General features: G+C 43.8%; 1 protein-coding gene across 5 annotated transcripts in view; it reads right to left on the bottom strand.

Annotated features, from left to right (window-relative positions):
- Positions 1-19,292, bottom strand: part of pax2b (paired box 2b) — a 28,780-nt gene extending 9,488 nt beyond the window's left edge. For 2 of the 5 annotated variants that reach the window (XM_041962206.1, XM_041962208.1), the window contains exons 1-7: positions 19,250-19,292; positions 17,384-17,561; positions 16,595-16,792; positions 13,370-13,449; positions 13,163-13,282; positions 4,673-4,848; positions 1,801-1,915 (exon numbers count right to left, since the gene is read on the bottom strand). In XM_041962206.1, the coding sequence (XP_041818140.1) occupies positions 1,801-1,915; positions 4,673-4,848; positions 13,163-13,282; positions 13,370-13,449; positions 16,595-16,792; positions 17,384-17,561; positions 19,250-19,292 (910 nt within the window). Of the gene's footprint in view, positions 1-1,800; positions 1,916-3,756; positions 3,758-4,672; positions 4,849-13,162; positions 13,283-13,369; positions 13,450-16,594; positions 16,793-17,383; positions 17,562-19,249 lie in introns of all 5 variants that reach the window. The other 3 variants (XM_041962207.1, XM_041962209.1, XM_041962210.1) reach the window with 2 other exon arrangements.
- Between the last annotated feature and the right edge of the window lie 1,730 nt (positions 19,293-21,022).

Below are 21,022 nucleotides of genomic sequence, written 5' to 3'. Positions count from 1 at the left end.
TTCTTGCCTCTGAATTTCGATGATGTGCACAATGCCCTTAAATCCCTTTCTTATTTGAGCCTGCTTTGCAGGTACTTTTGAGCCTTAATAGGATAAGCAGAGGACACAAAAGATTTCTATCTCTCAAGTCTTTCACTTCACTGAGAATCCCGATCTCTGGCAATGAGCACTTCATGAATCATTCATTTTTAATAGATTATGCAAATTCCAGGACATAAAATCAACAAGATCAATAACTGCAGCCGTTTTAATTGGTGTTCGAAAACATTTTAAGGATGAACATAATCTCCAGTTCTTTCCCCCGTAAAGACACAATTAATTTGAAATTGGATCTCGGCCTAAACACTGCAGATAATTTACTACTTTTTGCATGGCTTAAAATTCCTCTGGTAGGCTTATCGCTGGCAAGTAAACTGTAATACTCAGCCATTAGAGAGACCACACACCTGAATATCGCCTAATATCCACACAGGCGGGCGCTGAGGGGAAAACCAAGCAGAGGAGCCACTAACTAAATACTAATTACCAAGTGGAAGTCAGAGAGATGTTTGCTCCATGAGTTTGACCTCTGTGTGCTTCACTTCTCTACCACCAGGAAAGGGCATGGAATTAAGTTATTTACCAACACAAAAGCAGGTAATGTGCCCCCCCCCCCACACACACACAGATATGCATACAATCCCATCTTTCTTCCTCCACATGTCTCTTTGCACCTGTAAAGCAGTAAGGAGACCCTCTCTGCAGAGACCATCTAAAATATCCCAGGTGCAAACAAAGCCGCCTGCAGAACCAGACCTGCTTTCGACGGGGGCCATCGGTGCACAAAGGACAAACACACACCTTTCTTCTCAGGAGGCCTGCCTTACAGGGGAAATCTACCTCCCACATATTAATGAGAAAAGGGCCCTTTCTTTTCTCATAAGGCTGCTTGGCTATCATTTGGGAAGGGGGGCTGCTGCAATTTTCAATCACCCTGTCCTCCCCCACGCAGAACTCGTTGCCTTTGATGGCTGCTGCATAATTATATGAATTTTAATAAAAGCTCCGTATATTAATCTCAGGCCCCCGACAGTCATCGTAAACTTTCAGTAAACTTAACCTTCTTCTTGGTAATAACACGGCAACAACGAAACCATATTTCAATTAGCCAGGCAGTCATTAACTGTGACAAGGAGAGGAGACGACGAGGGGGGGGGGTGAGAGATAGGGAGGGTGAAATAAATGATCATGGTGTTAGAGTTAGGCGGCAGAAATGCCAGAGCGTATTTACCGAGGCACATTATTCGTGCTTTGAGACACACAAACTGTCTCCCGGCGAACAAATCACAGGAGCAACACAGCAGCAGCCAACAAGCAGTCAGTCCTGCATGGTGGCCTTTTTTTTCCTCCATGAGACCTTGCTCTGATACACAGTCATAGTTCTGATGTGCTGACACCCAAAGGTCCTTGTCCAGCGGTGACTGAACAGCTCACCCCCCCTCACACACACACACACACACACAATCTCTCTTACCGCCCCGCTTACTCAGCAAAAACCAGACGGAGGACAGCTGCGAAGCTTTTATGGCATCATCGTGCCACCTTTTCAGCTAAGAGTGAAATGGTATTAAAAAAGTCTTCACACTTAACTTTTCGGTTCGCTTTTATTTCCACACATTTCATTCTTTCTTTTCTTCGTCAATCGCACAAGCATTGTTTTTTTTTGGTTTTTTTTTGTTTTTTTTTTACATCGCTCAAACCCCCTCAGCTGAAGCTGTGGCTCGGCAGCATAAAGGCGTACTGTACGGCACTTGATCTTACCTACAGGGTAGCTTTGCGACACACTGGGGCCCAGGTCTGGGTTGGCGCTAGAGGATAAACTGGGTTTGACTTCGTCCAGGCTGGAATTCAGGGCAGGGAGCGAGTACTCATTAGCCTGGGAAAAGGACAGTTGAATCATTACACAACCAAACAATACCTAGATGGAAATCCTCCCTTCTCCTCCTCCATTAAACGCTCCACACAGGCCTGTGCGAGTATACATTTGTATGAGAGCATTGTGTGTGTGTGTGTGTGTGTGTGTGTGTGTGTGTGTGTTCAAGCTGCAGGGTGGCAGTTCAAGCATATCATGAATGTATTTTGGTATTGTCTGAGAGGAAGTGGGATTTTGAGATGAGTGAAAAGCCAAGGCGTCAGCTGGCCCTTTGTGCTTGACTGCAGTCCTACCCCTGATCAGCCAAGGGAGAAAGCAGTTCTGCTTTGTTACAGGCACACCATGTGGCCCTGTTTGAGAGACACCATTCACCTTTTTTTCCCCCCTTTTTTCCCACTTTTTGCTTTTAATTTGGAGTCTAAACCACCTTTTAATTTCATGACCTCTTATCTATGAATAGAACCACTTGTACAAGTTGCACTTTTTGTCCCCGCTTAACTGAGATTTTGTTGCTTGCGTGCATTCAGATGCTGTCTTAATGGAAAAGTTCAAATGAGGAAAAAACATACATTTTTTAGCATTAGCAGTGTCTAACGATGTGGATCATTTTGGTTTCGTGTGCAAAAGTTTTGAAGCTTCCATCTCAGCAGCGCTTTAATGGAAGTGAGTGGAATTTGTGCATTTGTGCTGCTTTATTTTTTCAAAAAAGCATTGAAAGTTAGAAATAAAAAAGTCGAAAGTAGGGTCTGCTATCATTTGAAAAAAATTGAGAGCGGTGTCAGTGTGATAACAGTCATCAAATGTTTAATGTTTTCTGAACACACATGAAACCCTAAACAGTAAATCAGAAGATATTTGATTCAAAAATAAGAAAATAAGACTAAGAATCTGAAGTTTTGGTTCGGATGATATATTTCAGCTGGTGCCAAAGAGTCTAAATGTCCTGGTTACTCTGGATAATCAACAGAAACCAGTTTTCATAGCGACTGTTTCCTGAGAGGAAAGTAGCTGCAGTAAAAAAAAATGTTCACGGCCAAATCTGTGAATTATCCAGAGGAACTGGGAGATTCTTTAGAAAGAAAAAAATTCCATTCAGTGGAAGCATAAATGTCAAAAATCTAAAGATCTCAGCAAATAAAACATAGATGTGTGTTTTTGTAATTTGGGTGAACTGGCCCTTTAATAATAAAAAAACCCCCTCTAAAAATAATCTCTCCCAGCTCCTCTCTCATCCTCATGTTTCCTTGTGTGAAGCCACTAAAACACACTCCTGGCAGATGTTAGCAGGCTTTTTTTTTTAATGAGATGAGACTTCCGGAGTCTGAGTGTTGACAATGTTTGTCCACAGCCCAGTGTGAGCCTGAGTGGTTCGGTGGGCCGCGCTCCCACAGGGGGACGCCCGTGACCCCGCTCTTGTCTGCCACTATCACCGATAAACTCTAATTGTCTGCTACAACTGTTCACTGGCACAATGTCGGATGTTTTCCTCTATTCTCAGAGGCTTCAGACGCCAAACAGACGTTTTATCATGCAGATAAAGGGCAGAAGGGGGAAAACTGAAAAGATAGGTCTGAAAGGGATGACCAAATGGCTAGCAGAAGTGTGGGAGGGGTGAATCCATTGAGTTTTGCATCTCCAGAATGGGTTTTTAATGCCCCGCTACAGAACCCAGACACTGGCTAATAGGGCCACATTTTCCACAGGAAAAAAAAAAAAAGTGAGGCACCCATGAAAGGGAAAGTGCTCTGATTAATATTGCATTAAATTAAACTTGATTTTTCTAGACTGTTCCTGGCCTCCGTTTGCCTTTTTTTCCCCTTACCTGCCCCCTTTTTTAGTCTAACCCTTTTCCCTCTGCCTTTTAATACTCTCCCTGACGCTCTTTGTGATTGCAAGTCATTTCCAATTCGTTTTGGTATTGATCTTCCAGTAGAAATCAGTTTTGTAATTAGCTGCAAATTAGGGCCTCTTCTGGAGGTGAGGCCTGTCCCACTGATTTATCACCTGCGTAATTCGCCCCGATTGGAGAGAAATTAAAATGAACTCAATTAGGCGACTGCTTTTGCTTTATGGGTCCGACTTGTAGTTTGGTGGGAGAAATTAATAGTCTCTTGTTGTTTAATAGTATAATGAAAGTAAATAAAGGTTATCCATTGTAATAAGCCCAGAGCTTTTAATAAGCGGTGGTTTGTGGCTGTCGTTTTGGCGTGGGGGTGGCTGGTCCCCAAATGCCTCTTAATATTTGAAATGAGGATGGATGGCGAGCGTGGTTGTAATATCAGAAGGAAGGAGAAGGAATACATGGTTTCACACATTCATTTGGATGCACGTGAGAATAAAGGCAGCCCTCAAGACTGCGTCAGTCATTAAACATCAAGCTATGACAAAGAATTGGAAATTAAACAGCAAGGGCAAGAAGAAGCGGTTGAATAACACAGCAAAAATGGAGAAAAATCTAGGTATCGATTAATTTCATGTGGCCTTACTGTTATTCTCAATTATAGGGGATACAAGGAATGTGTTTTTCATCACAAAATCAATAATGTGTGGGAGTTTTCCTGGTGATCCCTGCAGCATTAGACATGCTTGGTTGTAATCCAGTGCTGGGCCACCTCAGGCCTTCGTTTAATTAGCTTCTGGATATGGTTTGGGAATATTTGTGACAAAGGTGTTTTTTTGTTTTGTTTGCATCACATGCACAATATGGGTGTATTTACTGGATGTGAAGAAGAAGAAGTGGTGAGTTTCAGTGCTACTAACCTGTTCGGGTTTGATATGCTCCGATGTGGGGAAGACGTCAGGGTACGAGGGGCGTTCAAAGACCCGGTCCAGCGCTTCCAGCTGCTGCTGGGTGAAGGCATCTGCCCTAAGGTGTTTCCGTAAACTCTCCACACTACCCTGAGAATCACTGTTTGGGCCAGAACCATCTGAACCATCTACAAGAAGAAAGAGCAACAATCGAGACACTGACCCTGGGAAGCCGGCCTTCACTTTAAGCCATGCACTTTATATTCTCCTCATGGTTTTCCTGTACCACCTCTGTGGGGGATCTGAGGAGGACAGAAAGGGATGGAGTGCAGGTTTTTCCACTCCTTAACGGCTGTAGTGAGCCACTGGCTGCATCACACAGGCTTTTCCCTGCACCCCCCACCACAGCAGTAACACCATCATGATCAGAGAGCCCCCTGGTAATTGATGGATTACCATCACTTGCAAATATATACATGTTGTGGCAAGCATGTGTACTAATGAAAGCAGCAGCTAAGGCCATTATCCTGCCTTTTCATTCCAGCCAGGGGATTTTTTTTCCCCCTCGTCTTTCTTTCCTCCCCAAAACCCGACCGGTGCTCGCCGAAATGAAGAACAGTTTTTTTTAAAAAGCACAATTTCCCTTTTTTCACAATTCAATACCGCTTTCATTCTCTGAGAGTGTGTGGTGCTATTTGGAAACAGCGGCGGAGGACAAGAGGCTGAATAAAATCGTACAGTCTGCTTCAATCATCCTGCTCTCCAAACACGGGAATTTCCTCCTGACTCCTGACCTGATTACCCGACTGTTGGGAGAAGGATGCCTTCGCTTTTCCCGTTGTCACTTGCGTGCGACGCTTTAAAGCCTTTACAGACCATCCTACCATACCTCCCTTTTTTTTTTTTTCTCCCTCCCCCTCCTCAGCCCTTCTCCGTCACCCCCGCCTCTCCTGGCTGCAGTGGCTGTGACTGTAGGTCTCCTCCCCGGATCCCAGAAAGCTTCAGCTCCCTTACAAATCTGTCATTCTAAATTTGCGGCAGATTATGTTCTCCCCTCAGCGGGAGAGTGGTGATATATGATATGCAAGGCCCCTATTGATTGCCTGATCTGGTGGCAAGAGGGAGCTGAAATGAACTTGAAATGAACATCATGCCTCAACTCATTGTGCGTATAATACTCTACTTAATCCCACATTTTTCTCTGCCATGGAATTCAATTGATCAATCATGTCTGTGTGATAGTACCATTTGGGAGGGTTATTGCCATTCTATTCTGCTGCTTGACCTTTTTTCACAGGCTGAGGCCAGAGGATGAACCCGACTCTTCAACAAAGAGCCGAAGGAGCTGTACAAGAGTGTGTGAGTGCGTGTGTGTCTGAACACGTGTGAGTGTGTAACCTGAAATTGTGCTGATTGTGGTACAATGTCTTGCTAAATGTTTCGTCCGTTTTCTCCGCACAAATGAATGCAGGACTGATTTACAAGCGACGCACCGATCTGTGCAGATATTGACGTCATTAGGTCCATCAGGTTTTTGGCCATGAAGCGACCGATCCTCGTTACATTTGGTTTCTTTGTCACTGCCATTATGAATATCAAAAGCCCTTGCTATCAGTTCATTCAGTCGCGACAGGCTGCAGGATCGTTTTTCGCGGCACAATAATCCCCGTCCAGTCCTTGTGTTACCTTATTTAAAATTATTCCAATGAGTTAAACACACTGAGGTAAACAGATTTTAGATTTAGGGACAAGAGAGCTCTGGTGTCAGCGGATACCCTGAGCTGAGATATCGGTAATGGGATTGTTTTTAGCTTGCAAAATCTTGTTTTCACCTCTGCTTACGCAAAAGCATGTCACTCTCCACTGAAAACCGATATGACTCCAAATTTCGTGGCACATAAATTGAAAGATTGCATCCTCCCATCCTCCATGTTAGCTCCAAAAATCTTGTAAGACGGCTGTTTTCTTCGTTGGAAATGCGTTTTTCATAAGACGGTGATGAGTGTTATGTATCTGCCTGTTCCAACCTTTTTATGAAGCTGTATTTGTTCACACAGACATACAATCAAAGCTAAGACGTTCCTGTTCACACTGGAAATATTCTGCATTTTTTAATACAGATTTTCCCAAAGTGTAGCCAAGTTATTCAGTTCTCATCATCTGGTTTTGAAAGAAAGTTTCAAACAATGAATGACCACTGCAAAATCTAAAGGAATAGCTTGACATTATGGGAAATGCACTTTCTTCCTTCTTGGCGAGAGTTGCTCTGTTAATTATGAAGCTGCAGTCAGGAGATGGTTAGCTTAGCTTAGCATAAAGTCTGGAAACAGGGGAAAACAGCTAGCCTGTCTCTGTCCAAAAAAAATCTTCCTCTCAGCATCTCTAAAGCTATGCTAAGCTAATGCTAATTTATGCTAAGCTACATATATTTGACTCATCCAGCTCTTGGAAAGAAAGCAAACAGGCTGAACTCCTTTAAGGGGTTAACGCAGCTGCCAAATGAGGGCAAAAGCACGACAGCTGTGGTGTTTCTGATCTGCCGCTCACCTGAACCTTTCGGGACGTTCGGGTGAATATTCAGCACCTTGTCTGCACAGCCTCGGTGAAGGCCCTCACCTGCTATAGCTGCTGCTTGTCACTTTATCAAACTCAATTGTTCTCTTTGCTACCAAAGCAAATAGAGTCATTAATTACTTTCCATCAGCCGGCCCGAGCCACAACACCTGATCAATACCCCCTCACCATATTTGTCATTCACCACAGTGGAATACACTTCCCACACACAAGACAAACCATCCTGGGTCAACCTACACACTCTTCCTCCCACTCAGACTGAGGATGGTCCCATCTGCCCTCCCAGCTACTGATTCCCGTCTGACACATCGGCAACGACTGTGTTTTGATGATGAAGACGATTCTGGTGACATTCGAGTTTGTGCATCTTAAATCATTTTCGAGACGGTCCTCAGAAAACTGTAGCATCAGTGTTTGTTTACTTGCTAGTGACAAAGCCCTCTAGCGGAGGTAGAAATTATGACTGTTGTCCGTCAGGAGCAAAGGAGCTGCTGTGATGTTATTATAGAGTCATAAAGTGTCAACAAAGCATCAGGCTTTAACACAGGAGTCAACCGTTTCATATCGACACAGTCTTTCAACCATGACTACGGTCGTTCCCTGCCCTCAACCATGAGGTTATTATCGTAATCGTGGTGACTAAGGTCCTTTCACCTTAATGGAGTAGTCATTTTAACCAAAAACCCACCTATCCCTAACCCTAAGAAAGTCATTTTTGAGCGTAAAACTAACCAAACTTTAACCAAAACTGTGCAAGATCAGAAAACAGATTTATTTTTCAAACTCTTCTGTTTAATTTGCACTCCTTGTCTTATCTTTTTGCTGTAAGTGAAACGTGACAGCACATTTTTTTTCGAAGCAAGAAAAAGTTATTTCACATGAGAGATTTCTGTATTTGTGTTTGGTCTGCGCTCAGACTTGGCAGAAAAAAGGGACCTCATGGTATTTCCATGCATGAATCTCTCGATAATATTATGTATCCCTGTCCAGGTTTGACATTGACCGCTTGTTCTGCATGTTGGCCTGGAGATGCCACTGTCAATCAAATGTGATCAAACCTGGACCTGATAAAGCACATTAGTTGAGCTTCTGGCCATTAAATTCTTAATAATTTGTACTAAATGTGTTGTTTTTTCCCAACTCCAACTTTGTTTTTTGCTTATTTAGTCACAAGTAATTCCTGTTAAATAGAAATATTTGCCATTTGAAGATGTTTTCAGATGCTGCTAAGCACTTATCGTCTCTACAAGAAGTCAGATCCATTATTTGGACATTTCCAAATCTGCCCATTATGCAGCGGTGATACTAATCTTTGACCACAGTGGCTTTGTTGGTGCGTTACACGCTTGTCCCGCTCTGTGGTCGTTTATTGATCATCTGCGGAGTTGAGTGTATTCATCTTGACATCAGTCTGTATTAACACTCCGGTAACGAGGGAGCAGCCTCCATCAGATCAGATAACCAGCTCTATAAAGCAGACTCCTCTCTGCGGGTTTGGCACCCAGAGGTCGCGACCCCTAGCAGGAGGCTTCAGCCAACGCAACTCTGGGACTGGGAGCGAGTCTGAGTGACTGCCGCCAAACAAAAACACAACAATTATCATGAATGAGGGGCAGATTGAGTATGAATAGCAGCTTCTTCTGAGAGTCTGACTCTAACAGGGGAAAAGCCTGATTTCAAAATAAAAGTTTAAGCTGTTTAATGCAAAGAAAATAGAGTTAAGTTCTTGTTAGAGGCACAAGGAGGTGAGCTGGCACCTTGAGGTCACGACAGCCCCCCCCCTCAGATGAATGAGCTTACCCCCTCCAGTCGGCCCCTTGTTTAAACAACATGTCAACATACATACGCTCTCGTCCCCCGAACACACTGTTATGCGTTTCACAATAATACACCTCTATGATTTCCCGCCTGAGTCAATTCTCGGTTAATAAAATCAAATTAAAACAAATTGGATGAACTCAGCTGCATTTTGCTTTTCTAATTGAATGTTTTGATTACGTACACGCAAACGAAATACTGCGTTTGCAGCGTGATCTGCTGGCTCTGCATCGCCGCAGATCTGCGATCAGTGTCGAGAAGGAATAGACGATGAAATTCACCAGTAAAGATCAGTGAAATATTCTCTGCTAATGTGAGAATTTGCAGCTTTTCTCACTAGTATATGATCGTAAATGTCATTTTTTTCCTTAAGGTTTTAGGCTTTTGCTTAAAGAACACAAGGAAATTGGAGGACGACACTTGTGGGAAACAGGTTTGAGCATTTTACAGGCTGAACAATGAATTAGAATAATCCAAATATTCCTTAATTGCAGCCCTATACCTGATCACTCCATCGCTTCACTGTTGGCCGTCAGTTTGCTGTGATGTTCCGGAGCTTTTAAAGGCTTTATTAATCTAATTTGGAGCTTGCACTTAGGTGCTGGCATTTTGCTGGGCTCTAAGTTCCTGTGTTGACTCTCCCTCTTCCCCCCAAAACAGATGCTGATACACAGAGCAGGGTGTGACGGCAGCCCCGCTCCATCACTCATCTCCCTCCACACACATCGGTTCAGTCCTCATGACGCTCAGAGAGGAGAAATAATTAATTCAACAGCTACTGAAGCACAGAATCACATCCATTCTGACTGCCACTGGCTATTGTTGTTGGCTTTTGAAATTTATGATGATCATCCTATCATGAAATTTCTCTCTCGGTGTTTCTCTCATAAATCAAGAAGAAAGGCCCCCGACACAAAGCGAGAAAGCGATCAGAACGGCTGAAATTAAGAATCATCTGCAGGTCTGATTGTGCGATTCGTAGGGGGCGCTCTGAAAGGACGCCTGAAAGGCCGGACACACTTCATGGACACCGCGTGTCCTCAACAGACCTCCGAGCCGCCCGCTCAGGCCAATTCAGCGCCGCTCGCACGCTCACTAATAACAAGGGGGTGAACAAAAACATCCATGAAAGCAGATTTGTACTTAAACATCAGATACTGTATGAGAGATTTGTGTTTCGCCCCGAGAGAAGCAGCTTCTCCTTTGTCTTTTCTGAAGCCCACAGTGTCAGAGGGAGCAGCGGGGGGGTGGAGGACTTGGGACGTGGGCCACTTGGATGTTAATCTGTGAGGTAATAGCTTTTCTCTGCAGAATTGCAAATTCTAATACATGTCACTTTGTAAAACGGACAGCCGTGGTCACCGAAGACACCATCTCCAGGGGTCCCCCCCCCCACTCAGTCCATCCGCAACAATGGCTGCCAAGTGTAACATGCTACTTTTAATTTGCAATAACATGTGACAATAGCAGATTAATGACTCTTATGACACCTGTGTCCCTGAAGCTCCTCTTGCCGAGACCCAGTGTACATAACGTGTGTCACACTACATTATCTCTACATCCCTCCTGTAATGGGGGGGGGCTTTTTTTAAGGGCACTGCTGACTTGGAAACTTAGGAGCTGTCTGCCTGCTTGGCAGAGCGCCACAGTGACTGCCTAAAACAAATACTCTGGGCTACGCAGCCAATCCATTTCAGCGGGGCTCGGGTTGCACGCCACCTCCCCTCCCTAACCCCAACCCCCCCCCCATCCCTTCCTTTGCTCATTTTTGTTCATGTTTTCAACCCTTGATAATGACTGCTTGTGCCATAATCATCATGAGGCTTACCAAGTTAAATAGGGCTCAGGCAAGCTACTGTGCTGTGAGGAAATTTAATCCAAGCATTAACTGGCTATAGACTACTGCCTACTGAGGGAAGCAAAATACGTCTGAATGGCAAACAAGGCAACACTGAAACAGACCTCAGCTAAATAAAAAAAAAAAATCTGCTTTAACCCTCAAACAACCATGAATCACCACAACAGCAGCACAAACATGCTTCTCACTTCTGTTTGTTGACTTGTACCGAAGTCTCACACGTTGTTAAGAGATGTTTTCGCCTTTTTTGATTGGAAAAAAGGGCTAAAAAGTATGCTCATGGTTACCATTTGACTATTTCCAGACATATGTCTTAATAAGTGACTGTTTTTTCAGTGTAAAGGTGACAAAAATGCATGAATTGAAGCAAAGACACCCCCCCCCCCCCCGAATGGTTGATGGTATCTATGGCAAATATGACATCTGTGATGATTTTCTTTCACATACACCCTGAAAATGATCACATATGGTTACATAGGGTCATACACACCCACAGGTTATGACATACTGGAGCTGTGGCCTGAATTTCGAACAAAACTACGCACTGCTTTCCAAATGTGACACACAAAAATGGTCGCAAAAGCCTCCACATCTCCCAAACTACTCCAAAAGTGGTCACTTCAGCCTATTAGTTGCAAAATCTTGAAATTCAGGTGTGGTTTTTTTTTTGTTTTTGGGATGAGGTGCACTTTAAGGGAAGACAGTAACAGGACAATAGTGTCTACAGGGTAACATCGTATGTAATATACTATTCTTACAAACTGTGGCTCCAGGCGAGACATTGCTTTTGCAGACCGGGCGCGTGCGGCCGAGGCCTGAGGTTTATGTTTCGGAAAGATAAAGTGTCCCTGACCCTGTGGTTCCGTGTAGGCACCAGCTGGCCGTTGAGACAGTATATAAGAACCACGGCCCCCTCCGTCAACCCTCAGCGCAAGTCCTACGCTGACGCAAACACACACACACACGAGCGCACACGTCCACACACGCACACACACACACACACGCTCACACCTTTCTTCTCTTTCATCGTAATGCTGGCCGAGCACCTAAATCACAGAAATGGCAGCACATCAGGGGAATCATTTGAGACTGAATAGCCATAGAAACATGGTGCTGTCACCTGGAAGACCTCCGCAAAACAGGCCAGCTCTCCCCCTCACACACACACACACACACACACCTTACTCCTCTCCATGCCCTTTAATACCTCTTTGCCCTTCAGTAGCAATCTGCATAGAAATGTGTGCATTCTATCATTCAGTGACTAGACATTACACCCTGGCTAATATGAGAGGTCCTCGAACGAGTGAAAATGAACCCTTGAAAATACCAGACGTTTGCATTATGCCTCCGCGGTTGCATCTCTTACAGGGAAAGACTTGATTATGTCATTTGCCATGTCCACGTCATGCTGGTTTTTATATCTTTGCCAGGAAATCTACCTCTGACAGGTCATTAGTCATCCCTCCCTCCCTGCACGCGCATAAAACATCAATTCCACTCAATATCCCACAAACCCCCGTGCTTCTCAACAAACGCCAGAACAAAGAAGACGCTATGTAAACTACTGCCGTGCTCTGATTAGCTCTCATTCCAGAGCACTGCAGAAATAAGGCACTCATTCCCCACCCTGTTTGAGATAACTGCCCCTTTTCAGCAGCCACATCATCCCTTCATGCCCGTACATGCTTTGCAACATGAGTGCATCTGTTTAGCTATTCTCATCAGCTGCTTATGTAGTGACATTAAGGAAGCCTATTGCTTACAGAACCAATAATCTATATCGCCTCAGGCCCCCTTTATATCCACTAACCTACTACTTCAGCAGCAGAAGTGGAGGCACTTTTGTTAAAGAAGAAAAAAAAAAAGCCCTCCACAGAGCTATAGAGGCTTTCTTGACTGACCCGGGTGGTTGGCTACATCATCTTGACATGTAATTATCTAAAGCCCTTTAATCACTTCCATAAAGATTAATTGCAGGAGACAACAGCGGAGGTCGTGTCTTCAAATCAAAAGACTCCTTGGCAGATTGACACAGCAGTGTAACAGAGTTCAGACTTAGGTGTTTTATAAGGGTCATCTACTGGAACTGAAGCAGGCTTTAATGCTGTAATTGCAAGTTCAGCAAAGTGGGTTTTATGGCATAAAGCAGCAAAGAAATCCATTCAATTTTTTGAGCTTTTTGTCGGAGGATTTTTAGATATTTTCTCGATGCTAATCCTGATCTCAGCTTAGACAGAAAATTTTCTTACCTTCTTCTCTTTTCCTCTTTTCGCCATTGGATCGTGGAATACCCAGAATCCCATTGATGGAGTAGGATCCTGCAGGGTCATTGGAGGCGCTGGTTACAGGCGGAGAGGCTGTGCTTGGTACTGGGAGAAAACACAATGTGCAATGACTTTACATGCATGTGCAGCGTGTGCTGCTGAAGCTGGTGGTGTGATGTGCTGCAGCGTTACCTATAGTATGGCCTGGTGTCGACAGGGATGTCCCGTCAGGCGATGGGTGGAAAGGCTGCTGGACTTTTGTTCGGATGATCCTGGGGAACAATGGGAAAGCAGATGTCAGCTGCTGCTTCTCTACTCCCCTTCCTGGAATCTGCGCCTGATGCGAGCGAGCTGCTCCGTCACGGCTGCTATTATGGAGATGCTGTGCGATTAAGATATCAAACACAACTCATACGCAAGGCGTGGACGTGGTCAGTGGCTCTACCTTAAAGGTGAGCTCTGGAGAAAAGTCTTCATTGCACTTTTGGTCTGAGTGATCTTGCAAACAAAGCATGAAATCACATCAATTCACCTCAATGATCAGCTTCACTGACTCTACCTGGCCCACACTAATCAGCTCTCTCTCCCCCACTGCAGAGGGGGTTTCACTGGGGCCGATCACAGCCCTATAGCAGCCCTCTGCTTCCCAGATCAAACATCTCTGTAGAACCAGCGGCCCCCATGTGCCAATGCGGATGAGGTAGTATTGATCGGGGCTTGGGGAGAAAAAGTTGGGGATTAGTCACACGGCCAAACAGATGCAAATAGAAAGCTATAAATTATATGTGACAGGAAAGCAATAGTTCCTTATTGCCTTGCACAAGCTTACGCCAGCATTAGATTCCTTTAATCTGAATGGCACTTGGGGAGAAAGGGAGCTGTCACAATAATTTGTAAACTTTAAAACTATTCATCATGTGTGCCACGAGAGCTATTTTAGAGCAAAAGGAAAAGAGGTCGGGGGAGGAATATGGATCCTTTCGGGGCTGATTTCTTTGCACGATTCAGATGTTGCTCCTTTGCTCTGTTTTATTTCAGCAGAATGAAAATATTTACAGCTAAAACAGCCCAGGTTTCATTTGGTTTGGAAAATACGCCTCTTCCATTTTTCTCCAGATTATCCAAAAATGCATCAAATGATTTGGATATTGATGTTACTGTGGGCGCCAGGAGGCTTCAGAGGAACAAATCCAACACTGTCACGAAAAAAAAAAAAAAAATCCCCTTGGAGGCAAAGCTACCTAACAACAAGCCTTTCCACAGAGCGCATATTGATGTTTTTATTTTTCCCACTTCTCCCCATAACAGTTATTCGACCCCTTGACTTGTGTGTGCTACATAAATCCAAAGACTTTATTTGGTATCCATGTTCTTGATATTGAATAAGCAATTTGGGAGAATGAATTAATGACCTGGCTGTTGCTGAAAATCCCCTGAAGAAATATTAAAATTGCTTTCCTTCTGAATCAATAATGTCTAGCGCCATTGAGGAGCTTTTTTTTTGTTGCTGTTTTTATGTCTACCGGCAGGCGAGCGTTACTTGTTGGTTGTGGTGGCCCTGACTCGTAGTACAAACACTATCTCTGTTGCATTTAATAATGCATGCAGTGGAAAGGTGTTTAAATAGAGCATCCTCTTTTGTCAACAGTCCTGAGGTCAGACTGTCTGCCACAGAAACCCACGACTGGCCCCAGTCAGAATCAGCCGACTGGAAAAGACTTTGGCTCCAGTCTTGTGCTTTTTTCCCCCCTGAATTTTCTGAGCTGGGGAAGCCCTGTTTTAACTTCTCTCACCATTTATTTGAAGAAAAACTCATTTTTTCTCTGGATTTTAAAAAGCTTGACATCGCAGCAGATGATCTGGAGCCAGGTCTGCTACAGTGATTCAAGCACTGAGGATGTTTTCATTGATTTTCTGCGAATTGCTCCTTTAGACATTCAAACACGCATTGAAGTATTAAGCTCTGGCTAAATCAAAACAAATGTGTGTATGCTCTATTATGTGTGTGTGTGTGTGTGCGTGTGTGTGTGTGTGTGTGGCACTGGAGTACAGAGCAGCACATTGAAATCTTACATTTCTTCAGCTAAAAAAAAAGGAAAAAAAGGGGGAAATCTTCAGCATTAAGCCATAATAGAAATGCAAAGTAGCTCTCATACTGTATTTGGCTGATAGAATTACAGTTCTTTCTATTCACAATTTAATTTCCCACATAAACAAAGACACATAAGGCTCCCCCCGGTCCAAAATAGAAAGCTTTAATTGGAATTGAAAAAAAAAAAACTTTATAGGGCTCTTTTAATGATATTAATGTACGTTTTGAATTTATCACATACATGTGTCTGAGCCTCCTTAAATGGGGCTTTTTAAGCAGCCACGAAGCATGAAATGAATTTTCTTCAGCCTTTTCTCTATTTAAAAGATGTCTTGTGTGGAGCTGTCCATGCTCTCCCATCAGCTCATTAAAATGTAATGCTGATGCTGGCTCTATGGAACAGTGCCTCTTAACCAAAGTTCATCACCAGGGATCTCTGGTGGTGGGGGGGTGAGGAGGGGGTGAGGTGAGGTGGGGGTGTCCTGGGTCCTCCTGTGGCTGCCTTTCTATAAGCACAGCGCTTTTTGCGAATTTCCTTAAGGAAACTGGAGATTTGTGGCATGAATAGAGACACTTGAAATGGTACATTTTATACGGGAAATTGGCAAATAAGCGTTTTACATAAGAGCTTTAACGCCACAATCAATGCAAAATTGATGCTGCGCTTTTATGCATCATCATAATGTTACATCAATATTAATTGCAGCCAAATGTCAGCTTAACGCAAGCATTTAAATCAGGAGCCTTACTGATTAACGGGAGGTGATTTTTATTATTATTATTTATTATTCATTTTTTATTTTTAATCTACCTCCGATGCAATATTTTACGAATCACATTCAAACCGCTTGTGCAAAACAAAATGCAGAAGAGCCAGGGCTGCTCTGTCTGTGTGCAGCAGGAGCAGCAGCAGCAGCTCCAGCAGCACATTAGATGTGCTAAAGAAAATTGGCCTGCTTTATAGCGCCACGGGATCTGGTCACCGAATATTGATCGGTTTTCATCTCGACAGATTCACTCAGTCCTGGATGTACTGCTGATTGTTGAGGGAGTTTGGTCTGAAAGATTGAATTGCACCTCTGAGACCGCAGGCAGCCTCGGCGCGCCGGCCAGCGCAAACTTGGTCAAGCAGCATTCTGCTGTGGGTGGTGCGCTCAGCACAGATACGCTGTGATGAATGATGCTCAATTTGCGCTCAGCCGGCCCCTCTTCATTAAATTGTTTACATCCTGCAGCCTGTTATTTAACCCAAATAAACTAACAGAAAGACCCAAAAAAGAGCCTAGACGTGTGTCTATTTTTAGGCTCTGTATTTATTTCCCTACCTGTTAATGGATGAGACGCTGGGAACAGTGTCGTTGTCGCAGATGCCCTCTGCCAGCAGTCTGTCTCTGATCTCCCACGCAAACATGGTTGGGTTTTGCCTCTTGTAGTCTGCGATTTTTTCCACCACCTTTGGCGTGGCCACTTTGGGTTTAGACCCACCGATCACACCTGGTTTGATGCTGCCAGTCTCGTAGTATCTGCAAAAAAAAATACATATTCTCCAATGAGACGATAGCTTGATGTTTAATACGCGATTCAGCCGGTTAACTCGCCTCTGATAGGCGTTTTATATCATTTTACGCGCAACGATGCAGCCATTGGTTACACGCTTTGGAGAGTTATTGTTTCGGAGAACTACTTTTCAACTACTACTACTGTTCAAACGTCAAAAACTTTTCTGCAGCAAAACATCACACTTGAGGGTTCTGTGAGCATATCTGGCGTCTTCAAACATTCACAATGTCGCAAAATAAATGCAACTTTTCTTAAAAATTAATTAAAATGCGAAAAAAGACGCATTTACGCATGCATGAATAGACGGCAAGGATGCATTATGCAAAACACCACACAAAAAATAAGAGAAACACAACTGAACTCTCAAAAAAAAGCGACAATCTATGATTAAAATATAATTAAATATGTTTATGAATTTAAAAACGAGCTGAGTGGTGCAGGTGCAGCTCTCTCCTCCACCACCACTGTACCTCGCCGCATATCCAGCCGCCTCTTCACACCCAGCAGGGTCTACCTGCATGGCTGCGGGGCTCGGCCGGTGACTTTTCACCCACCTGCCCAGGATCTTGCTGACGCAGCCGTGGCTGACCCGCAGCTGCCTGGAGATGTCGCAGGGCCGCACGCCCTGGTGGGCCAGCTCCACTATCCGCTGCCTCACCACGTCCGGGAGGGGTCTGCCGTTCACAAACACCCCGCCGAGCTGGTTCACACCTCCGTGCCCTACGTGGGATACAACAGCAGCACAGACACAACCGTAACATTACATAAAGTCGTCAGAGAGGAAGACTCAGGTGAGTGTGTTTTTTTTTTAATATTATTATATTGGAGCGTTTATAATATCATAACTGAAGGTCAGCTCCCTTTACTGGTTTCTATGGAGCAGGTGGATTTACATGCACTAATAATGTTGTGAAGACGCCTTTTAGGATGCATGAAATACTACATTTCTGTTTTTGTTCATTTTTTTTTTTAAATACATCATTATTCCTTTTAATTTGTCATCAGAAAGTTGTTCACTGTCATCACTGAGGCGCCTGACTTCTAACGTGTTTTAAACGGTTCAGAAATCCGGCACAGTGACCACATCCTCATATTCTGCGAGGCATTATTCCAAATAATAATAATAATAATTAATGCATAAAGGAGGATTTTGGAAGTTTTGGGTGCTTTTCTTTTTTAGAGAGAGACAGAAAAGAGCAGAGATTATCACAACACTGCAAGCCAAGTGTCCTGTGGTGAATGTGCATCTTTTTTATGTATTTGTTGTTTTTTTAAATGGAACAAAAATACACATTGCAGCAAATAATTTGGTCTAATTATTTGTACATTTTGTGCTCACTTATTAGTCTATGTTATGCCTCTCTCTGTGTTAAAAACAGACAAATTTATCTCTAACTTTAACCAACGATTCATTACAATTCTGTCTTTAAAATAGTGTTTTTCAAAATAATATAAAACGCAAGGTCACATCAGTGTTTAACACCTAATTACGCAACACATATATATATATTTTTATTCTTTCATCTGTCACGCTGTTTTTGTGCAGCTCGTGCAATTAGTGCATTAAATCCAGCCCACACTGACCCATGAGTGTGTGAACTGCTACTCCAAATAATTACAAACATGAATCTGTTCGGGTCTCCAGCACTTTTTGCTCCTCACAGTCAAACACACAGACCTCATATTTTCTGAGCAGCTCCTCTCCTCGTGCTGGCTATTAAGTTACGAGCTCCCTCATTTTCCCAGCACGCTAATTTTAAATAATTGAGCGAGCTTTGATTACTCATATTACATATTATTTGCTAAATGAAGAGGTCATCAATTATTTACGCACGTTCACCAAATTACAAGCAAACCACACTGGATGTGGACTCAAGTTGGACTCAGAGATCTTGTTGTTATTTGAATAATTTGAATAATACATGTGTAACTAAAGTGTCCTGACTTATTGGGCCTAAACACACACACGCACGCACAAGCACGCACACACACACAGTGCGCGGGAAGCTGGAGGGTGCTGCACGTGTAAATTACAGAGCACCTGCCAACGCATGTTCTTTGTTTACAAGTTTAATTTCTGCACGTCGCCACTCTGTGCGCACAAACATCGCTGTCAGTGATTATATTTTTAGGAATTTTAAACCTGTTCATTGGCAGAAATTTGAGCACAGGTGTGAAGCACGAGGAGACGGTTTATCCCACTACCACCCTTCATGTTTCCACGTTTGCCTGCACGTTTGCAGCCTCTAACTGTTTGTTTTTCGTGCGCCGGGATGCTGTTGGCGCATAAAGCTGGCCACGCTCTCAGCTCCAGGCCTTTGCAAGACGCAGAAATGACACATTTCTCCTTCTATATATTTTTTTTATCCGCATGCATGTGAAAGCTGCAGTGGCAGAGGAACTCGGGTTGTGCTACTTACGGTGCATAGCTGTAAAGGGGTCTGCTTTGCAGTGAATATCCATTGGATAGCAGAGGAAAGAGAGATAATCAACTGAAGTCGCCGTTTCGCCTTCCTATCAAGGATGAAAATGTGAAGAAAAAAAAGGTGGTTCTACTCGATGGAGGGACTTAGTTTGCCCCTCCACCCCCGCTTCAACACCCGATCTGATGGCAACTTCTTCCCCAAAAGTTGCCTTTCTTGTCTTCAGCAGTCCGGTCCGGGAGCGGAGGTCTGGCAGGTGCGCAGCATGACCGAAGGATTGTTTCAGGAAGGCGACCTGCTGCTGTTCAAAGCCCGGAGTGAGCAGAGGTAAATTCTCACGGCGTGCCGGCGAGCACACCGCGGTTCTGTGAGCGGAACGAGGCGGCGAGGTCCAGCGTGCAGGGCCCGGTATCTCCTCAAATCCCGGTGGCCTCGATTCACGCGTCAAAACGGCGGAGAAGCACGCACGCACACATCGGGCTTCTCCTCTGCGCTGGATGCGTTAGGCTGGATCTTTAGGCTGGGAATGAAGCCTCTCCCCGTGTCTGTGGTTCTAAAAGCTGCAACCCTCCCCTCCTCTCCCCCCTCCACCTCCCCCCCGCCTCTCCTCCCCTCTGCAGACCCCCCTTTTGCTTATATGGATGACTTGTCAGACAAAGGCAATAGATGCCAACACTTTGTGATTCGCCAACGTAAAAAACCGGGGGTCCAAATGAGGAGGTCTCTGGGTCTGACACACCGGCAAGAAGGGGAGGGAGATAGCTCAGGGATGGATTCGGAGTTGCAAATATCAGTTTATTAGACATTATAACAGCTGTGAATTATATGCCCGCTCACTGGAAGTTTTGAATCAATGAAATAGAGACTGTTTTTTTAAATTTGTCTTTCTCTCTGCTCTTATTTTTACCCTTTATTACGCGGACTATCAGCCTGTCTCTGGGAATATACAGGATAGCTCTGTGTGCACAGGGCTCCTTACAACCCGGATTTAGCTCGATCCTGCTTTGAATTTTAGCTTTTTAACTCAGCTTTTTTTCTTTTTTTGCTCATCCGTCTTTAAGTCCGCTGTGGAACCCACGTAGGCCTAAAATCATTTGTTTCCAGCCTTTTTTCTTGCTTTAATTTAATGAGGAAAACGTCACATTTGGTGGCTTAGATATGTAAAACCAGATGCATTGACCTTTTTTTACATGCAGCTGATGTGATTTTTGCACTGGTCCAAACTGGTAACAGTTGTGGTTGGAAACTGGACTTGAAGCTGATCTGCACGCAGCAGTGCCGCCCAGCTTCTGTAGATGGCGCTGTATGGTTTCTCAAATTTAAAGGCGCTTTCAAAGAAGTCCAAAAAAGTGAAACTTGGGGTGCACTTGAGCGCCTGTGGTCAAACTGATAAGTAAAAATATTCTTCTGGAACAATTATCCATAACTGCAGATCCATGTGAGGTGTTGCAAAGCATGAAACAGCAGATAAGGCTTGCACCTGCAGTATAAAGTCATCTGAATGGGAAATTAAACTAAACAATGCATTAAAGTCAAGGTGCAACATTTTGGATCCTGTTAATATAACACATTCTGAAAAATCTTGAGAATTTGCAACCTTAATAAAAAAAAGTTGTTTTCCTTCATACATAATTATATGATAAATTGTGGAATAAGTTAATATAAATAATAAATTAAACTCGTTTAAGTTGCAATGTGTTTTAAAGGGGGGAATGAAAATTAATTAAAGCAATGACAAATAAAAAATACATAAACAATATACATGTAAAA

This window comes from Chelmon rostratus, chromosome 21, assembly GCF_017976325.1.
Source record: "Chelmon rostratus isolate fCheRos1 chromosome 21, fCheRos1.pri, whole genome shotgun sequence".
Classification (NCBI taxonomy): Eukaryota; Metazoa; Chordata; class Actinopteri; order Chaetodontiformes; family Chaetodontidae; genus Chelmon; species Chelmon rostratus.
This window is presented reverse-complemented; position numbering and strand designations above follow the sequence as displayed.